Genomic DNA, 22347 nt, shown 5'->3' with positions numbered 1-22347 from the left:
ATGGGTGCAGGGGGGTTGGCGAGTTTCTGCATGAGGTATTTATTAATGATAGCCAGACGTGTGGCTTTCTGAGCCATCAATAGAAGGCTCATTTCATGAGTGTTTCCCATTGTGTGTCGTTAGAGCTATCATAGGACTGGATTCTGGGGCGTTAGTTAGTCACTTTTTATGGGCACCTTCTCTCAGTGCAGCGCTAACCGGACTGTTGCCTCTCTTTTCCCAACCACACTAGCTCTTAATAGTTTGAGATCACAGCTCATGCTTAGCTGGCTAGACTGCCTATCTGCTGACACTTATTTGTCCTAGGTTTGTCCTCCATATTGTTCCCAATATATGTCCAGTATACCCCTTCCCAAACCCAGTTATCATGCCACTCAAACTCTCCCAATTAAAAGAGTTTCACTGCCTCCTGTTTATCTGTTATATAACCTTTTGTATGTTCCTTTGTGACCAAAAGAGCTTGTGTCCCTGTATGTATGCAAATAAATAGTTAAAATTACTGTTACTCCATGCGCTAACAGTAATTTACTAGTTGAACTAGGGTCGATCTAGGGTTAGCGTTCTCCCGATTCTGAAGACCCACAGAAAGCAATACCTCCAACAAAAGGCAGGCACATTTCTTGGTTATGCTTTCCAAAACCCATAATTAGGCAGCGTGTTAAAACAAGCAGAATTAAAGTCTCTCGGAGGAGGGAGATCAGAAAGGACAACCAGCTCTTTGTCAGCTTTGCTAGTGCTCGTGCTGGCAAATTCATGTTCACATAAATCGATGTTTTCTATTTGCTAACATAAACCATGCCCCACTATTTGTCATTTTTCATGTATTTTTTCTTTGCTTTTCCAATGCAAAATGGTAGTAAAAAAGACAAAGTTCAGCAGCCTTTTTCTTGTTGCTGGTATGATTTGAAAATTAAGTATTTAGAGAGGTTATGTTACAGGTAGTGTTAGCATTTTCCTCATAAACCAAATGTCTTTTGGATCCATTGCAGTCCCTATAGACAAAAATATGATTTATTGTTTAATGTTTTGCAGTCTGCATTTTGTAAATTTGGACCAATTTGAATTCAACTGCTAATGCAATATTTTATTTTTCTTAGTTGCTCCACTTTGTTTCCTGTACAATGAACCTTCAAAGTTGTATCAGGTGTTCCGGGAGATGTATGTGCGTTTTTTCTTTCGTCTTCATTCCATCTCTTCTCATCGGTCTGTAAGTTTTAGAAAAATTGTTTTTCCGTCTGTTAAAAAGTATGATGTAGTATGGGTTTTATTTTAGTGGTCCTAGAGGTTTCTTTTGTTTTCTTTTCTTTTTTTATTTAAAATGTTGGCAATCGTTAGTCACTAGACTGTTAGGAACTTTTTCTAATTGTCTAAAGAGCATGTGTGAGAAACTCACTTAACTTTTATTGAGAGTAGAGAGGGACAGAGAAAAAAGCGAGACAAAAGATAAAGAACAGAGAGAGAGAGAGAGTGAATATAAAGGTTGTATGCACTATATCCACTTTGTCACCAGCTTATTCATAGAGTTAAATCAAGTCCCCCTTATGCAACCACGTATATCTTTTGATAGCTTGGTGAAGCTCACGGTCCAGCCCTGCAGATATGGTATACCAAATGCAATATAGCACTATTAAAACACATATAGGGGCTTATTACCCATGTGCCTTTAGGACAGAAATAAATATACACTACAAGTGGTCATGTTTTTCTACAGGGTGCATATGTATGCATCTTAATTTGAATGGAAGGGGGCAGTAATTATTGTACGGAAAGTGCAAGGCCCCTCAGCAGAATGTTTTTTTTTTTTTATTGAGGCACTCCGGGGCCACAGGAAGCATGCACTCGCTCTTTGATCCCTGAGTTTCTTACAGTTGCAAGACCACTGTCCGCCACCTTCTCAGTTTTAGCATACAGTAACAAAATGCATTCTAATGGATTCTTTTTTCCCACATATTCCTCATCTTAGATTTCCTCTGCAGTGCCACCTGACTTTGCAAACTTTCGCAAATATTTTCAGCAACCAGGGGGCATAGTGCAGCTCTGCATCAGCTTGGCCCAGTGCCACTGCTTGCCTAAATGCCAGGCGTGACCTCTAGGCCAGTATGTATATATAATATATATATACCTGACGCACCTTGGTTTCTACGATATCCTGCTGCCCTGTATTACATTGTCCTGATTATATGCAGATCTGGGAGCAGTTTTGCCCCAAGGAGGTGAGTTTGACCTCCGTATTGCGTTCATCAGTCGGCAGTTACTCCCCCATGAACTGTCCTTTTCCACCCTGGTGAAGGGGTGCCTAGCAATTAAATGGACCGTTGAGTCACTCTGTTATTATTTGTTGGGACGTCTTTTTACCTTATTTACGGATCACGCTCCTCTACGGTGGCTGGCCCTTCAAAAAGACTCCAACCATCGGGTCCTGCAGTGGTTTCTTACCCTCCAGCCTTTCGACTTCACTCCTGTTCATAAACCGGGTAATTTCCAACTGGTTGCCAACTATCTGTCTCGGTTGGTTGGCCCGCCCCGATGAGCTTGGTCCTTTGGTGGGGGTGTGTGAGGTTGCTCCCGCTAGAGAGCGAATCCACCCCCGCACTACAATATCAAGAGCCCCCCCTAGAGTGCGAGGCCAGCCCCGCACTACAGTACCAAACTGCTAGCTTGCCAGGCAAATCCCAACCCCCACCCTGGTGCCCATCCCGAAAGGCAAGATCATCAAAATGCTGCAATGGAAACACGCACCCGTACTCACGGGTGATGACTGGGAAGTACCACAAGCCCTATGCAGGCTCCCACATCGCGGCTGCAGCAGTCCACAACCCTGATGCAAACGGAGGTCACAACGGGTCGGAGCCAGGTTGGGACGGGATACCGCACCCTAAACACTGGTACTGCCCATGGAAGTGGGAGGGGGTTAGAGGGAACACCACTCACTGTGCGGGGTCGAGGAAGCCCGCTGATTGGGCAGGGGTCGGAGGATTTTCAGACAGAGAGAGACACAGACGACTGGTGAGAGAGCAACGAAGGCTTCCACTGGGCGTATTGAGCCGAATAAAAGGCAAACCATGTGGAATCCGTATACCCGGCCCTCACCACTGCCTTTTCCTTGCTTTACTTAACCCCTGCGCTCCCACGGGAGCAGTTTTCAAATGTTTTGCATCCTGAATAAAGGACCTTCCTCTGTTAAGGCACACTGGGCCTCATTACGTGTCCTGTGGTAAAAAATTGTAATTACTGGCATGCTGGTGCTACCGTGTCCGTGAAGCACTGCTGCTGGAAACAACGGTTGATTCTGTGTTAGCGTGCATGCGCATTCCAGCATGCTAGAAATTGTGGCACCAGAATGCCGGTAATTACACCCCCAAAATCCCAACACCGCCACCCTCGGTGCCGGTGACTCTCAATTTCGGCACCATGCTCCCGGTCCCACTGGCACCGGTAACAACAGTGCCGTTATTACCGTGACCGGAAATTCAGTGTTCGCTGGAACAGGAAATTGACCGGCGGCCATTAATAAAACACAATCCACTGCAATCCTCTGAGCACAGGAGTGATACACACATCCAGAGCACTGAACCAGAGTAAGAGAGATGACCTCAAGGCTAACTGCAACCCGGAGGCGCAAGTCACGCTTTAGCTAGACCGAATTGAACATGCTTGCAGACACAGTAGTGGAGGATGCTGACCAACTCTTCAGCAGAGACCTCAGAAGGCAGGCCCAGCTAAGAAATAAGGCCATCTGGGAGGTGGCACAAACGGTCACTGCAGTTGACTCATCACCCCACACTGTGCATGACTGCCATAAAAGGTGGGACGACCTGCGCCTGAGGGTGCGCAACCTCCTGTCAGACCAGCGCACAGTAGGCAGCACTGCATCCCCCATCCACCTGCAGCCCTGGGAGGAGACTGGCAGCAGTGTGCTGCACCTTGAATAAATTGAGGGAGTTGGGGCTGCGCTGGCCAGAGGTGTTACATCTGAGGAGGCTGGTGACTACCCGTAACCATAATATCACATCAACCTCCCTGTCCACCCTGCATACACTAGAGTTGCCAAACATGTCAAGTACGTTGTGCACACAAGTACAGCCCTGCCGGGCACCCCCCTTTTTTTACCCCCTGCAACCTGGTTGCACACATCCACATACACCTTGCCCCCAAACCTCGCGCATACCCCAGTAACACAGCAAACATATCACAGGCACCCTGTATCGCCCTCACAACATGCTCCTGCTGGCACTCAGACACACATCCCCCTTCCACAGCATAACTTGTGTTGTTACCAGCCGTGCTAGCAAAGGCCAAAAGTCACGTCAGTGCCAAGCACCTACACCACCAATACAGACCCCCTTGTGACACCCTTGTCCCATCCATCAGGACATATGACGCCAAATTTTCACTGACGCAGTAAGTGCCACAGGCAGCAGGCACATGTGTAACAACTAAACAAAGGGTGTACCCTTACTAGTTTTATTTAGAACCACAGAGATTTAGGGTGGACAGGTGCTTTAGTCTCTAGAGCTGTCCACTAATATATTTGCAAAGAAATTAGGTTTCTCAATTGTAGAAATCCTACGGATGAGTCAGCCGCTGAGGATTACCACCCACTTAATGAATGTACAGGGTGCTTCTAGAGCATATATCTAAACAAGAAAAAACTGTAGATCAACAAGGAATTGTGAAAAAAAAGTTCAATCATATATTTTCAACAATTAGTATAACAAGAAATCATTATTGGAAATATAGTTGGGTACAGTTCACAATGATGAACAAGAAATACAAAATATTGTTTTAAAGAATGTTTAAGAAAGTACATATAACAAAAACAAGAAGGCAATGCTTGATAGTTAAGTCACTATCAAAGCAGTATTCTTGAGGAGGGACTCAAATGCATGTAAAAAAATAAATCCATTGCATCATTGGTCCCAAGCTGGGTACTTTAGTTATCCCCAATATAACAGAGTTATTCTTAAAAAAGGGGGGGCAATGAATGCTGCAGGGTCATTAGATACAAGGTATCTTATCTTTGCCAACGTGGCAATTGTTAGTTAAACAAAAGAATCAACGAACAGGGGTACAGGTGTTCAGGTGTTCCCTGTACTCTTCACGTTTCGCCGGTGATGTACTGTAGTCAGTCCGCCTTCATCAGGGCTCGTAATCAGGGACACTGCCGATGCTTCTGATCCCAAGCGCTTGGAGTCACCCCATGCAGGACTTGTGCCAGGCATCAGGACCAATCGTGTAGATAACAGAAAAAGTGTGAATATTTGCAGTCAGGTTCACAAATGGTTGTTTATGTGTGGGTCTGGATGCAGTGTCATCAGGCCGTGTACAACAGATATTGGCTGTTGGACGATGTTGATATGGGTCCTTGGAGTAGACTCCTTGCTCAGCTTTTGCAGTGTGTAACCAGCCGCATGAGTCAGCTGGAAACGCGTAGGCGAGCGAGGGGAGCGCGCTGTCTCGCCCTTGCAGCCAGAACGACCAGGCACATGTGTAACACATCCATGGCACAACCCGCCACAACACAACATCATACAGCTTGTGTGCCACACCCCTAACCCCTACCCAGAAAATACAAGTACACCACAGAAGCATCTCTGACACTGCACACAAGGCGCATCACATATCCACCTTCACAGTATCCATGACACAAGCATCCATGGCACAAGCATGTGCACACCATGCCTTTTCCCCCACCATGTCTCTGACACAGCACTGTCATCAAAAAGTCTAAGCATTCATGTCTGTCTCATCAATCCACACCCATCACTGATGCCATGCCTTTCTGACTCCATCAGGCACACCATCTGGCAATGAGGCTGGCCAGCCCAGTACATCAAGGGGCACCAGGCCTCCCCATAGAAGGACCACCACCACCTCGACACAGGACTCCACAGCCTCAACAGGCAGACGTCAAAGTGCGACCCCAGCTGCATCCCTCCAGCTGCCTCAGATCCCGGTGGCACCTGCACCCCATCCGCTTCAGATCCCGGTGGCACATGCACCCCATCTGCCTCGGATCCCGGTGGCGCCTTCACCCCAGCCGCCTCTGATCCCGGTGGCACCTGCACCCCAGCCGCCTCTGACCCCGATGGCACCTGCACCACAGCCACAAGAACGTGCACAAGGGTGTCTTGATGAAAAAACTCCCACATCACTGGTGCAGCAGCACCTTAATGAGGCACAGCTGATGCAGGAGAGTGTGCAGGCCGGTTCAAGGCGGAATGCATGGGAAATGGGGCGATGCACATGTGCCATAGTACAAATGTCACACAGGGTGAGGGAGAGCAACAGTGTCATGTCCTCAATTGCAGAAACCATGGCCATGTTGCTCCAGGCCTTCCTGGACCAAAGGCCCCTGTCAACACCACCGGCTCCCTCCACTAGCACCACACCAGAGAGTTCAGTACAGAGCAGCCCAAGGCGGCGCTCAGCGCGGCTGTCTCGCCGTGCACACAGCTGCACAGCGGAGCATTAAAGGGACCGCAAATAGTCCATGGACCCATCAGTGCCCAGGGAGATAATTTTGCAAATGTACATAGTTATAAAGGGCAGGAGTTGGATATAGACGGATTGGTGAGGGGGTATGGGGAGGGATAGTTGGAGATGGGGTGTGGAGATGGATAGTTTGGGTGCACAGTATTAGTAGTGTAGTCACTTCATAATTGTACATAGTTTCAAATCACAAAATATAGTTGGTGTGGCAAACAGAAATAATGTCTGGATATTGATTATTCATTGTGAATGTATTTATTTACGTGCAGGGCCCAGTGCGCAAGGTGGCCACTGCCACATGTGTGTCAGGTGATTAGAAGTAGTACTGTTTAAGCTCATCACGTGCCACATGTCCATCCATGCCATCACGGTGCTGGCCAATTGCCTGATCATCATCACTGTCGTCCTCAGCCTCTGCTGGGTGCATGTCCATATTGGGGGGGCAGGGGGACGTTGCGTGTGATGCACATGTTGTGCAACATGGCACAGGCAAGCACTATCATTCCCAGCTTTTCCGGGCTGTACATCAGTGCTCCCCCCGATCTGCTCAGGCAGCGGAACCTCGCCTTCAACTGGCCAAATGTCTGTTCAATCATGCCCCGAGTACGTAATGGGCACGATTGTAGGCCTGCTTGTGGATGTTTTGTGATTGCCGCACGGGTGTCATCAGCCATGGCATCAGGGGGTAACCCGCATCACCTGCTCGGGGGCAACAGAAAGTGCACAATGTCATTCTTCTGTCCATGTCATGTTGCCATAGGCACTATAGTGTTAATTTGAGTGGACAGACATGAACATGCAATATTTAGTTCAGCTAACATATGTCCCTTATCAGGTACATGAAATGCAATGTGTACAAATACATATTGGGTGTGTGGTCTGCAGCCCCATTCACAGACAACATGACCTCTGACCCTTTTAGGACAAAAGACAGAAATTGAATTGCTGGATCTATCATTATTGTGTTATGAAGGAAAAGTTAACAAGACCATGTACTAGAGTACTTTTAGATTTGAAATGAGATGCATGTTTCATTGTGTGGTTCAAACTAGCAGGGGACATGGAAAATTGGGTGTGTTGACAAATACTGTTATAGTGGTGGGTGCAGAATTGTTCTCTGTCTGTGCATTAGGTGTTGCGTGTTTGCTTGACTTTGTTATTGCTTCTTGTTCTCATTCTGTTGTAGTGCATTGTGATACATGTTGTTCTTTTATTTATAGCTGTACAGAATTGTTGATCTCATGCATGCACTGGTTCTATTTACAAAATTGTGGCACACCTGTCAAGGCCTTGCACTCCGGTATGCTATTACTGTGTAGCACCTTCAGTCACACCTGTACACTTTCAGGTTTAATACATGCACAACACAAAGTAGATACTGCTCCCCTTTCATCTAGTAACTGTACGTGTAGTACTATTGGCTTGAAACATGATAATTAGCCTTATTCATAGTAACCATTCCCCTTTACACTCCCTATCCTGCACATGTTCTATTTCATGGTGTTTTTGTAATTTAAGAGCACAGAGAAGTGGGATGAAAGATGTAACGAAGAATTCAATGTGCACAGCCCCTAGGGATGTGTGTTAGACATGGCCCAAATTCATCTGGGCACATGGCCTTGTAGTTAGACTCACCCAACAGCCAGGTACACTATGCTGTTTCATGCCCCCCCCTCTAATTCAACAGTGCACATGGCCTTGTAGTTAGACTCACCCAGCAGCCAGGCACACTATGCTGTTTCATGCCCCCAATTCAACTGTGCACATGGCCTTATATTTAGACACAGCCAGGTACAGTATGCTGTTTCATGTACCCCCCAATTCAACTGTGCATATGGCCTTGTAGTTGGACTCGCCCAGCAGCCAGGTACACTATGCTGTTTCATGTACCCCCCAATTCACTGTGCATATGGCCTTGTAGTTAGACTCACCCAGCAGCCAAGTACACTATGCTGTTTCAAGCCCCCCCCCAATTCAACTGTGCACATGGCTTTGTTGTTAGACTCACCCATCAGCCAGGTACACTATGCAGTTTCATGTCCCCCCTGCCCAAATTCAATTGTGCAAATGGCTTTGTAGTTAGACTCACCCATCAGCCAGGTACACTATGCTGTTTCATGCCCATCCCCCATTTAACTGTGCATGTGCCTTGTAGTTAGACTCACCTAGCAGCCAGGTATGCATCACGCACAATCTGCACGTTCAATGAATAATAAAGTTTTCTGTTGCGGTACACAGCCTCCACGGCATGCCTGGCCACAAGCTCCACATGTGTGAAGTCCAAGGCACCAATGACGTTCGGCATGCCTGCAAGGGCATGGAAGGCTATTTTCGTGACATTGACCTGGTCTGCTGTTCTGGGTAGACTGATTTGGTCTTGGAACGTGGTGCAGGAGTGCATCAATGACCTGAAACAGGACATGTGAAAAACAGGGTTGCGATATCCCATGCAGCACTCCAACTATGTGCTGGTATGTGCCTGTGGTAAGGAAGTGTAGCACAGACACTACCTTGAACAAGGGGGGGATGGCTGTGCATATATTTATGAGGCTGATAAGTTTGTCATGGATCAGGTCCACTATATAAATGACGGTGTCCCTGTCTAGCCGGTACAGGGTGTGGATCTGCCTTTTGCTCAGGTTTTTTAATATTTTTTTTTAATGTTTATTTTAAACCAAGGCAGGGTGAAAACAGTACAGAGTAAAGAAGATATGTAAGGCAAAACCATAAATCCCCTCCAATTCCCCAACCACCTCCCCACATGGCCCCTTGTCTGGGGACGCTTCCCGCTAGTTTGTGTTTACTGTGCCTGCTTCGGCTATGTTCCCCTTTCAGGGAGCGTCTCGTTCTCTCAAGGCCCGCCGGATATTGGTGGTCTTGTAGGTCAATGTGGGAAATTTCCGATCATACTCCAGCACGGTGGCCCAAATGTTCTGGAAGCTGTGGAGGAATCTGGCCCTTACCGCTGTTACCTTCTCTGCGATCAATATGTCCCATATTTTCCCCCACCATTGGGATATAAAGGGGGCGTCTGGATTTTCCAGAAGTGGGCGATCACTATTTTCCCAGCCAGAAGACATTGTGTCAGCAGTTTAGCTTTGTTTCTGGAAAGCTGATAGATCCCGGGAAACGGGGCCCCTAGGAGCACAGGCTCAGGTCCCAGGGGGAGAGCCGTCTGGGTGATCAGTTCAATGGTAGCAAAACATAGTTTCCAGAATTGTTGGATCTTTGGGCATGCCCACCACATGTGGAAAAAGGAGCCCGGTCGGCCGCACCCTCTCCAGCAAGCGTGGTCGAAGGAATGGTTCATGTGATGGAGCCTGAGGGGAGAGTAGTACCAACTCAGCAGGATTTTGGACGCACATTCTCTGTTGGTGATGCAGGCGGATGACGTGTGTGTTTGGGTCCAAATGTCCACCCAGGCCTGGTTCTCAACCGGGTGTCCCAAGTCAGCCTCCCACTGGGCCATACAACGGGTTTTCGAAGCCAAAAAGTCCCCTAGAAATCGTCTGTATAGGGTGGAAATCCTGCCCCGGGATTGGAGGTCCTTGAGAGTTAGTTCGAGGGAGGTGAGAGGGCGCGTGGCTGCCTGAAGAGTTTGGGGATGGGAGCACCAGTGGCATAGCTGAATATACGTGAATCTGTCTCTTTCTTGTAGTCGAAACCTCTCCTTACATTGTTCAAAGGTGCGAGGTAGGTCTCCCTCATACAGCTGATCCAAAGTTTCGCTATCCAGTTCTGGAAGTTTCGGTGGTTCGCCCCGGGCGAGAAAGTCAGATTGTGAAAGATTGGAGATAGGGGGCTCAGTCCCCTCGGGATTCCCTTATGTTTCAGCTCCCAATCCCAGGAGTTCAGAGTGTGCTTATTCACCAGCAGGAGTCCTTCCCATCGTTCTCTGAGAGGGGGCGGGATGTGCAGAAGGAACCGCAGGGGGAGCAGGAGCCGTGATTGTTCTAATTCCACCCATCTAGGGAGGTCAGTGGTAATTTTCCACGCGCGAATGTGCGCTAGTTGCGCTGTCACCCTGTAGGATTGCAGGTCGGGGACCCCCTGTCCGCCCAATCTTGCGTCGTCTTGTATTGACTTTTGGGGATCCTGGCTTTCTTATCCCTCCAGATGAACCGGAGCATTTTCCTCTACAAGTCGCGAAGGGCGGGTGCTGGGATTGCAACCGGGAGGGACGAGCAGGCGTAGAAGAATCTTGGGAGTAAGTTCATTTTACAGGCCGTTATGCGTCCCATCAATGAGATTTCTTAGGTCGCCCAGCGTTTCAAATCACCCTCTAATTCTTTGCAGAGCCGGGGAAAGTTGACCTGATGTGTTCTTCGGGTTTGCGGGTATTTGGACCCCTAGATAAGGAATGGCTTTCCCCTTCCATGCAATTGGACACATCGGGACCAGTGCTTCCCGTTCCTCTGGGGAGAGACCCATGCCCAGGGCCACCGATTTGTTGAAGTTGATGGAGAAGCCGGTGACCTTCCAATAACTGGTTACTTCAGACAGGGCATGCTTTAGTGAGGAGCGGGCCTCCGAGATCGTGAGCAACACGTCATCTGCGTATAGGGCAATTTTGTGCTGAGATGGACCGACCCGGGGGCCCTTGATATGGGTATTGCTGATCTTCTGGTTCCATGATAAGTGTGAATAGCAATGGAGATAGCGGGCAGCCCTGTCTGGTTCCGTAGGTCAGGAGGATCGGGGCGGAGAGTGAGCCATTGATCCTGATGAGAGTTTTTGGTGATTTATAGTTAGCCAGGACCATTGCCTGGAACGCCGGGCCAAACCCAAATGCCTCCAGGGTAAGGCTCATGAAGGACCAGTCCACCCTGTCAAACGCCTTGGTGGAGTCTAGGCCCGTCAACACCAGCCCCTGGGAGCTTCGGGAGGCTAGGTCTACCAGGTTCAGAGCTCTGCAAACGTTATCACCTGCTGATCTGTTCAGAATAAAGCCTACCTGGTCGGGGTGAATTATGTCCGGTAGTATGCGTGATAGGCGGTTAGTGAGAATTTTGGAGTATAGGTTAGCGTCAATATTCAGCAGGGCTATTGGCCTGTAGGAGGCCGGGTCTCTCAAGTCTTTCCCTGGTTTGGGTAGAAGGATGGTAGTGGATTCTTGCATTGAGGGGGGTCACCGTCCCCGTCTCCCTAAAGGAGTTGAAGAGCGCCACCAGCGGGGGAACCAGCTGGGGTTTGAAAATGTTGTAAAACCTAGAGGCTTCCTCGACCTCCTCACCTGTGATCGGAGCCTCCAGGCTCTCCCTAGTCGAGTCGTGTAGTCGGGGGAGGGCCACTTCCTGCAGGTATTCTTTTTGTTTAATCTGGTCCCGCGGTGGTGCTGTCATTACTTGGGCCAGGTGGTCCGCCGCTAGCTGTTGTTTTTTTACTTCCGCATATTGAATCACCCCAGGTGGGTCTCACAATCCGATGATGCTGCTACTATGTTTTGCTTTAGCCAGTTTAGCAACGAGCAGCTTGTTCGCCTTATTGTTCTTCACATAATAGAATTGTTTGGCTTTAACCATGAGCTGTACGGTGTGTTCGGCGTAGTGGGCCTTCAGATTTTTTCTGGCGATACAGATAGCTCGTTTAGTCTTGGGAGACGAGCCTTTTTTCTTGTGAGTTTCCTCTGCTGCTTTGATTTCTTCCTCAAGGACCAAGCGAGCCTGTCGCCTGTTACGTTGAAATGCCACTCCCTGTGCGATTAGTTCTCCCCTAATCACCGCTTTCAGGGCATCCCAAGTGTTTGCAGGGGAGGTGTCTTCGAATGGATTTTCTCTGAAGAAGTTTTTAATCGCTGTTGCAATCTTGTCCCTTAGCGGCATTTCGTTAAGAATTGGATCGTACAGAGTCCATCTGGGTGGAGAATTGGGCTTGGACACATGTGCTCAGATCTCCATGGTTGCTGGGGCGTGATCAGACAGAATCCGCGGACTGATAGATACATCATTGGTGTAGGTAAGCAGCTGGGAGGATGTTAGGAGGAGGTCAATCCTTGAGGTGGTTCGGAGAACATAGGAGTAGAAAGAGTAGTCCTTTTCGGTAGGGTGGAGCGCCTGCCACAAGTCCACTACTTCCAGAGATCTGAACAGGCGTAGGAGGCAGAGCGCCTGAGTGAAGTCTCTGGGGGAGGGAGGCGTGAGATTTATCTGTCGTAGGGTCTGGTACTCCATTGAAGCCTCCCCCAATTATGACTTGGCCTTCTATGAAGAGGGAGAGGGAGGAGCCCAATGAGTCATAGAAGGCTGCTTGCCCAGAGTTGGGGCCATATACTGAGGCAAAAGTGTACAGATCTCCCAGCAATAGGCATTTGACTGCCACAAATCGGCCTTCCGGGCTTGTTTTTGTTTCCAGGACCTGGGGGTGTAGGCCCTTCCTGAAGAGGATTGCCATACCTCCTTTCTTAGAGCCCCCTGAGGCAAAAAACTGGAGCGGGTAAGATCTGGAGCAGAGACGCCAAAAGTCTGCAAGTAATAGGTGAGTCTCCTGAATCAGAGCCACCGCTGCATCTTCGTCCTGGAGCTTTTGTAGAATCGACTTACGTTTGGCGGGGGAGTTCAGTCCATTGACATTGAGGGAGAGAAAGTTTAGGGTTTGATGCTCCTGAGCTAGGTCCATCCCTGCTGCTGTGTCTGGGGGGGAGGTCCAAAGGGTGTGAGTTAACCACCATCTCGAAGAAATACTAGGAATGCGTCACCCTGCTCTTGAGGTTTTAACACGCGCCCCCAACAGGAGGCCGTAACTTTAACTGGTGGGGGGACCGACATTGTAGGTTCGGCCATTCCCCTGGCCAACTGGGCCAATTGTATAGGTGAAAGTAATGTGGGATCCAAGGACTCATAGGTGGAATGTACCTTGGAAATGGGCATGGGCCGTGGGTAGGTCCCGCTGCATTGGTTGTAGTTGTTCGTAAGCTGGGTCAAGGTTGGTGAAGTTCCTTTGGGACGAAGCTGGGAAGTCGGCGAGAGTGTGAGGCAAAGTTCTTCAGGTTACGTCTTGCACCTGACTACCTTCTCCTGCTGCTCTGTGGCACCTTCGACCAGGAGGACCGCCTAGGTTTCAGGAGGAAGACAGCTCCCAGGTCCGAAGTGTCCTCCGATCTTGGCGATGGGGCCTCTTCGAGTGACGAAGGGTGCATGATTTTGTTGGCATCCTCAAGGTGGCTGATTCTGCATAGAGTGCCGTTGTATGAGAACTGTAGGGCAGTCGGAAATAGCCATCTGCATCTAATCTGAAGCTCCTGAAGAAAGAGAGTCAGAGGCCTGAGAGACTTTCTCTTCTGGAGAGTAAGTAGAGAGAGGTCTTGGTAGATCTGGAGAGGTGAACCCTGGATGGAGAGCTCGTCCTGTGAACGGCTGATTGCTGAAATTGCCTCCCTTGTGGTGAAAAAGTGCAGTGACATCAGGGGGAGGTCTGAGTCCACTCCGCGACGTGGGCGCAACCTGTGGATGCGGTCCAGAAGGAATTGGGGTTTGTCCAGTTGTGGGAGCAGGGATTCTGCCAGGTTTTTGTCCAGAACAGAGGATGGAATCCCTCGAATTCGGAGTTTGTTGCGCTGAGCCCTATTATCAAGATCTTCTTGTTTGAACTTGAGGATTGTCCTGTAAGGTTCTGATCGAGCATTGGATTTCCCCCAATGTGGTTGCATGTCCCTGCGAGCAGTCGTCGATCTCCCCGAGCCACTGTTCCAGCTCGGCACCCTTTGATCGGTGTGCTCTATCTTAGTGGTAAGCTCCGTCATGCAGGATCTGAATTCAGACTTAATATCGGCCATAAAAGCCTGCATGTCCTCTTTGGTGGCAAGGTCTTCTCTATCCTCATGGGATTTCTGTGGGGTAAGCTTGGGGGGGTCGAGTTTCTTTCCCTTGTCAGTCGACGTGAACATAGTGGCGATATCTGAGTTCTTACCAGCTTTTAGTTGCTTCACCATTGCACCAGATTGGGGGTGAGGTAAGTGGTCCAGAGATCTCTCAGGGTTGTGTAGTGGGGGAGGCTATTGTCTGAGGTCAGAGCGTACAGGATTTTGGAGTGAGGATCCCGGTTCCTTGGTTAGTGCTTATGGGGGTAGGTGCTTCAGTGGATTGAGGCCACCCAAAGTGTGGTGGGGAGGAGAAGGGGATTTTTGGTTTCTCAAGCGCAGTGTGGGGTTGTGATGTTGTCCCTTGCTCCATAGTGCGGACTCTGGAAGGGGGAGCAGAAGAGTGGGCAGGAGCGCCCCAGGAAGGAAGTGAAGAGAGAAGGGGGAGCAGAGCAGCCACAGATGCAACCCTGCTCACAGAGGCGTCTTCAGGGAGAAGTGCTGGGGTCGAGTTCGTTTCAGGCGATGAAAAGTCCCTGGTGGCAGTGAGGGACACTTCTGAAGTCTGTGCCGTATCGTAGACTGGATGTGAGGCTAGAGGAACTGGTAAGGCAGGGAGCTTTGCGTAGCAGCTGGGTGTTGTGGTTCCACAAAGCCAGCTGGGTGACCACCACGGTCAGGAGCCGGTGAGCCGATGTCAGGAAGTTGGTGGACAGGGGAGGCCTTCCCCCCCCCCGGGTGCAGCATACCGCTCTTAGTCAGTCCTGGGATTTCAGGGGTGCTGCCCCACGAGTAGAGCCTGGGCTGGCTGGGCTCGCACTGCGCAGGCCGCAGATCAGGCCCAGTTGATCCCCCTTCACATTAGTAGAGGAACTAAGAAACCGGCGTGAGGAGGCGGCTGGATACTGGGCCTACGCTAGGCGAGGGGCACGGAATGTTGCTGCTCCTGCGCAGCTGGTAGAACGGACTAATGGGGCTCGAGGCAGAGGGCATCCCGGCGCCACAACTCACCCCTCTCCGGCGCTGGAATACGAGGTCCGGATGCCTGGTGGTGCTGGGGGGGCCTCTCTCCCCGTCGAGGGCTGGAGCTCTCCCCCACGAGAGCACTGCGCTATGCACGGGGAGCCCGGGGCTGGCGGGCTTGAAGCTGCCACTGTGTTCGGCGGCGAGTGGGGTCCCCAGGCGGGGGTCACAGTTGCTGTGGAGCTGCAATCGGGAGGGGGGGAGAGCGTAGCTTGGGCTTTCAAAGCTCGGAAAGCTCAGCACCGGGTTCCCCCCCGGATCTCCCTGCGTCGCTGCAGGCTCAGCCAACTCTGCCCACCATTTTGGAAGGAGGAGGCAGAGGGGCAGCAGAGTTCGAAGCTCGTTGTGGGGCTTCTAGACAGGTGACAGTCTCGGTTTTTGTTCCTCTGTATGCCTCAGGGCTTCCGACATCTCAGGTAGGCTTTTGACATATTATTGAGAGCTGGAACTTGACCAAAACCAAACATGCAACGGCCCCATCACAGAGGCCTCTAGGAGAGCGTCCGCATTGCCGGAGCTCTAGGCCATGCCCCCTTTCGGTCAGGTTTAATGGTGTGGCCCTTAACCGAGGGACTGGTAGCTGTCTGTGTGGTGCAATGGCATGGCATGGCATGGCCTCCAGCCCAAGTACTACCTCCAGCTACCTTGCTCCATTCATGGGTATGAAGGGACACCCCACTTACGCCAGTGCTTACCTGAAACCACTGACGCTCAGCCCATCCCACCAGACCCCCTTCTCACCTACTCCCCAGCGTCCCCAATCTACCCTTGCCACACCTAGCAAAGCTGGATCGATCAAGGCCGCTTTGGTTAACGCAAGGTCCCTAGCAGCTCATGCACTGGACATTGCTGATCTCATCAAGTCTCAGGAGCTTGACTTCATTGCCATCCCGAGACCTGGTTGCAACCTGCCTCGGGCCCAGCTCTCTCCTTGGCCATTCCACCTGAGTACTCCATTTCCAGGTGTGACTGAACCTCTAGAGGCGGCGGAATTGCATTCATCCATAAAAATTCACTAGGACTTAGAACCCTACCAAGTACTAATCTGGATTCTTCCGAGTTACTCTCTGTCAAACTTCCACTATCGGTCAACCAAACGGCCACCATTCATCTAATATATAGACCTCCTGGCCCCCCCTCATCGTTTGTGGACGACATCACCTCATTAGTACTTGACAAAGCGAAAACTAACTCGCAAACCATCCTCCTCGGAGACCTCAATCTAGGCTACCAATACCCCAATGACCTTGCGGCCCTTGACTTTGCCAACACCCTAACGGATTTAGGTTTCTCACATCATATACAAGAACCAACTCACATCAAAGGGCGGTGCTTAGATTGGCTAAGCGACATCAACTGCAACATCAGCTTGCTCTCTAACACCCCGTGCGCCTTGTCCGACCACCATATCATCACCTTCAACATTGAAGCAGCTCCTCTACCTACACCTCCCGTCGCTCCAGCTTTCCCCACTAGAAATAAAAAGAACATAAACCCCGAAAAGTTACTCCCACTCATCCTCCCCACTCTCAATAACGTCACCGACTCTTGCACGGACCCTACTATCTTAGCCGACACTTGTAACCAGACAGTGCTTGCAGCTAAAAATTCTATCACCCCGCTCAAACTCAGGAGACCCAAACAACATGCGCACCTTAACTCGTGGTTCACACCACAGCTCAGAGTGCTACGTAAAGAGAAACGCATCGCAGAGTCACGATGGAAAAGTCACCCCTCTCACTCCCACAAGGACAGTCTTTTCTTAGCTACTCTCAATTATAAAGAAGCTATACTCCAGGCTAAAAAAGACTCCTACAACAACCATATCTTGTCAGCACAATCTAACACTAAGGAATTAATCAAAATTCTCAAGGAACTTGAGACGCCTGCAGCCCCCCCTGACCCCTGTTCTAAAGACAACAACTGGTGTACCAATATACAGACAGCACTACTGGGCAAAATTGCCACCTTCCAAACCAAAATTAGTGACAAACAAAAGTCCCTACAGTCAGACCAACTTCTGACCGTTCCCACGCCTAGCACCTGCCAAGCCAACCTGACCCACAAACCGTTCTCCTTCTCCCCTCTCACTACCATTGAAGTAGAAGTAATTATAAACAACCTCAAGCCTTCCAACTGCCAAGGCGACCCTTGCCCGGCGCCTATCATCAAGGAAGCCTCTCACGACCTAGCCCCCTTCATCACAGCCTTCATAAACGCCTCCTTCAAAACCGGTATAGTGCCTGACAACCTCAAGGATGCCTGGGTGATCCCACTACTTAAAAAACCATCCCTTGACCCTAACATTCCGACCAACTTTAGACCAATCACTACGGTCCAGTTCCTGCTCAAGATCCTTGACCGTGCTGCATACCTGCAGATCCAAGGCTACCTTGAATCTAACAATCTCCTGGGGCTAAGACAATCAGGCTTCCGCCCGAAACATGGGACCGAAACAGCTCTGATTGATCTGAAAATACAGATGGAGACTCTAAAGGACAATGGGAAGTTAGCGATACTCCTTCTCCTTGACCTCTCCGCGGCATTCGCTTTGGTTAATCACCAAATACTCTGCCAACATCTCAAATCTGCAGCCCACTTCTCAGACTCTGCCAATGCCTGGATCCACTCATTCCTAAGTAGTAGCTCCATGCGGGTCTTCTCATCCACAGCATCGGCAGACCCTTCTCCTATCCTCTGTGGCGTCCCTCAAGGCTCTTGTGTGTCGCCTACGCTCTACAACCTATTCACCAAACCCCTTTTTGATGTGCTCGATTATCTGGGTGTCTCCTACACTAACTATGTGGATGACATCCAGATACTCATTCCCATCACTGGTGATTACACAGCCGACACCAAATCCTTGAATGATGTCTATCTGGTTATCCAGGCCTGGATGGCTCAACACAAACTATGCCTTAACGATGACAAGACTGAGCTCCTATTACTAGGATCAACTCAACGTCTTAACAAATTAGACCTAGCCTACAAGTCTTTCATTATTGACGGTAATGTCATCATGGTCTCTAAAGACACTAAAACTCTTGGCATCTTCCTGGACTCCACCCTCTCTCTGAACAGACAAACAAATGCAGTAAGGTCGGTATCGGCCTATACATGCAAACTTATCACTGCCTGCAGACCTTTTCTGAACCCTCATAACTGCATTACCCTTGCTAGAACACTCATTGGGCCTCATTACGAGGTGGGCGGTAAGGGATTACCGGCACCGGTAAGGGCACCAGTGCCTGTAATCCTTTACCGCCCTACTACGAGGTCCCTTAGCGGGTCCCTTCCTTAACGCCTGGTTTTACCGGGTGTTAAGGAAGGGACCCGTTAAGGGACTTCAGAGTTAATAACGGTACCACAATTTGCGGTACCGTTACTAGCACCTTCCCGCTTCCCATTGAGCCCTATGGGGGCTGAAATGGGAATGGGGAATGGCTTTTTCAATGGGGACTTACCGGTCCCGCAAAGGTCGGAATAGACCGGTAAGTCCCCATTGAACAGGACTGGACACGGTACCGGTATTGGAGGTAGTCATGGTGCTAATAGCGCCATGACTACCTCCAACCTCGTAATGAGGCCCATTATGTCCAAAATCGATTATTGTAGTGCCCTCTACCTAGGGACTAGCCAGTCCAACCTCAATAAATTGCAAACCATTCAAAATAATGCCATAAGGGCAGCTCTCAATATTCCCAGACGGTCTCACATTTCCAAGGTCAGATCTGATCTACACTGGCTCCCGGTAAAACAAAGAATTGCCCTGAAAACTCTAGCCTTGACTCATACATGCTTGGACAACAAAGCCCCACCTTACCTCTCCGCTCGTCTTACACTCCACACCTGTTCACGACCTACCAGATCATCTCAAACTCACAGCCTAATCCTGCCCAGATTTAAACTCCAAAAAGCGGGTGGTATGAGCTTCCCTGTCCTAGCTTCAAACCTCTGGAACAGACTGCCTACCTCCATAAGATCTGAGCCTTCGTTCCAAACTTTCAAGAATAATACCAAATCCTGGCTGTTCACTCAGATTTTATAAGCTCCTTCACTAGATCTGCCACTGACGTGTAATATATCTGTTGCTTGTATGTACTTATAATGTACGTGTATTTTAATTTGTGTATATTGTTTATATTGTAACTTGTATCTAAGAATATGCGCCCGGTTGCCCTTGGGCCTGGCTGCGCTTTACAAATAAATAAACTAAACTATACTGCTACTGCTAGCATTGTGGTGTTGTGTAAGGGATGTGGGGTGTGGGAGTGGTCATTTTTTAAAAATAAAATGTCTATTTGTTTTTAGTCAAGATACAAAGGAATATCAAGACCTTTACAAATTTTTCATAATTCGAGTCGTTTCAGTTGTTAATTTAACAGAATCGAATTTGCCAATAAAAAAGATAAAATCATACATACAATACAATACAATACCGATACAAGAAACAATACTAACAACAGCAAAGGAGGAATAGCAATCCTACAAAAATGTGGTCATTACTTACAGAACATCTTTTCAACAATGCAACACCAATTCATACATATGTAGCAGCGATTCGACAACATTACCTTGTAGACTGAAAGGTATTAGCCTGTTCGAACTATGTCAATTCAGTCTCAATGATCTTTACTAGTCTAGTAGTTTTGATTATAGATCTATTTGTCGTACCCCACATACATTTGATCCAGATCCATTCTCTGCCTTCAATCGTAATTGCGTCTTCAAATGATTCTAACATTCTAGAGCGTATAGTTTCGAAATGAGTACAGTATTAAAAAAGATGTTTAAGAGACTACTGTTTGCTTGCAAAAGCGACTGTAACGCTCACCTGACTCCCACGGGGGCGCTGGCCTGGTTCGCGCTGCTGCGACCTCGTCTAAGGCGAGGCGCAGCGTTCGGAAGATGGACTGGACCGGGCCCCAGATCTGGCTTGTCTGACTCGCAGAAGTATCCTTCTGTAGGTGAGAATAGGGGGTTAACTGTCTGCGGGGTAATGCAATCGGTCTCCCACTTCCCCCTCTCACCCTCCTCAAACCCTTCTGTGCTTCCCCGTAGCGTCTCACCTTAGGGTCTGGAAGGACAAGCTCTCCATCCTGCTTCTGATGCAGGGGCGCGTTGGTATCCAGTCACGTCACTGGATTTTCGGATAGGTGAGAACCAAACTTGCTTGGCTTCCAGGTAAATTTTTCTATAAGTGGTTCCCCTTGTGTCCATGCATTAATGTTCTAATGCTAGTGTCTTTTTCCCCAGAGAGGCCGGGGTACGGAATGCCGGGGAACAGGCACCGACCCGAGGTGAGCGGTGAAATCCTTGAGGAAATCAGGTAAGTCTTTAATGAGTGTTTTGGTAATGTCTTTTCATTCACTCATTAACGCTGATGTCTTTTTCCCCTTAGGGGCCGGGGTCCGAAAATGCCTGGATGCGGCGCGGACCCGAAATGAAAAGGGAATGACCCAACAGGTAAGTCTTGACATGGAGTTTTAGCTTCCCTTTTCCCTTCTTTCTCTCACCTTTGTTCTTGTCTTTTTCTCCCTAGGCGCGGGGGCGCAACTGCGAATCCGGATGGTCGCTGCTGAACATGGAGGCGCCCTGTAAAGGTGAGTAGAATGCGGTGCTGCAGCGATCGATACAATGTGCTTTTAAAAATAAATGTCTTCCTTTTCAGGATTGCCGGCGAAATGTCTCTGGGATGCAGATTTAGCAGGTGAGGCCTTTTCCTTCTTCTGTTCTCTTGTTCCCTTCCTTTGCAGGTGATTCAGGATGCTGGCAGGTGTGGCAGAAGTCAAGATGCAGGAGCAGACACGGTGAGCGTCCAGCTGCTAAATGCAGAACAACGCGAAGCACGTGTGGCTGATCGGGTGTGGTTTAAATAGCCTTGGAAGAAGTTCCTACAATGTGTCCTTCCTCCAATCAGGTATGTATCCTTCCCCGACCACGCCCGGGTGGTAAATGAGTCCCACAGGTAAAGCAGTTCCTTTCAGGCCTCAAGGAGGCCGGGGTTCTGCAGCATGGTCTGCATCAGGTAAGTGCACCCAAACACTTTCATAATGAGCCTGGCGCCTATGGCGCCAGGACTGACGTTTTCTATGAGCCTGGCGCCATAGGCGCCAGGACGCTGTCCGAAGGGCCCCTATAAGGGGTTGCTGGGACCTTCCCCGGGGACTTGATGTCCGCTTTCAGGGACGCAGGGCCTGAGCCGGCTGCCCGGGAGCGGGCATCGTGACAGCACTCCCCCCCAAGGCCCCTCCCAAGGTTGTTCCCTCCGGGGGTTTTGGTTTGTTTGGGAAGAGTCGGTGGAATTTCCTGACTAATCGAGGTGCATGCACATGGTCACTGGGTTCCCACGACCTCTCCTGAGGTCCGTACCCCTTCCAATCAATTAGGTAGAAAAGCTTTGACCTAAACATTTTTGAATCTAAAATGTTCTTCACTTCGAATTCGGGTTCCCCATCTATTTGAATAGGTTCTGGAGGTTTGAGTAGTCGGGTTCCGGGGACCACTGGTTTCAGAAGTGACACATGAAAAACAGGGTGAATTTGCATATTAGCTGGTAAATCAAGTTTAACCGCTACTGGGTTAATTATTGCCGTAATAGAATACGGTCCCAGATATTTTTGGTTAAAAGTTCGAGGCCCTTTGAGCGGTAAATGTCTGGTAGCTAACCACACTTGATCCCCAATCTGATACGGAGGTGCTTCACTCCGATGTAGGTCAGCATTCTCCTTGTATTTTCTCTTGGCTTGTTGTAAATGCGTGGTTGCCTCTTTGAAGGCTCGGGTAATGGTAGAATGCAGATGTTCTACTGCGGGCACTCCGAGGTTCTGAGGTGAGTCGAGGTTTGAGGTTCGAGGGTGATGTCCAAACAAGGTATAAAAAGGACTATGGCCAGTTCCAGAGTGTACCGAATTATTATATGCGTATTCGGCTATCCAAAGAATGTCTTTCCAGTTGCTTTCAGATTGCTGTAACATGCACCGTAAGTACTGCTCAAGGGTCTGATTTGTCCTCTCGGTCTGACCATCGGTCTGAGG

The 22347-nt window shown here is 49.3% G+C and overlaps 1 protein-coding gene across 1 annotated transcript in view; it reads left to right on the top strand.

Moving 5' to 3' along the window:
• TBC1D19 (TBC1 domain family member 19) overlaps positions 1 to 22347 on the top strand; it is a 2127563-nt gene that overhangs the window by 1697232 nt on the left and 407984 nt on the right. The window contains exon 17 of the mRNA XM_069631846.1: positions 1098 to 1207. Coding sequence (XP_069487947.1) covers positions 1098 to 1207 — 110 coding nt within the window. The remainder of the gene's footprint in view (positions 1 to 1097; positions 1208 to 22347) is intronic.

The sequence above is a fragment of the Ambystoma mexicanum genome, chromosome 6q, assembly GCF_040938575.1.
Source record: "Ambystoma mexicanum isolate Mex_15411 chromosome 6q, UKY_AmexF1_1, whole genome shotgun sequence".
NCBI lineage: Eukaryota > Metazoa > Chordata > Amphibia > Caudata > Ambystomatidae > Ambystoma > Ambystoma mexicanum.
Note: the sequence above shows the minus strand (reverse complement) of the source record. Positions and strands in the feature narration are given on the sequence as shown.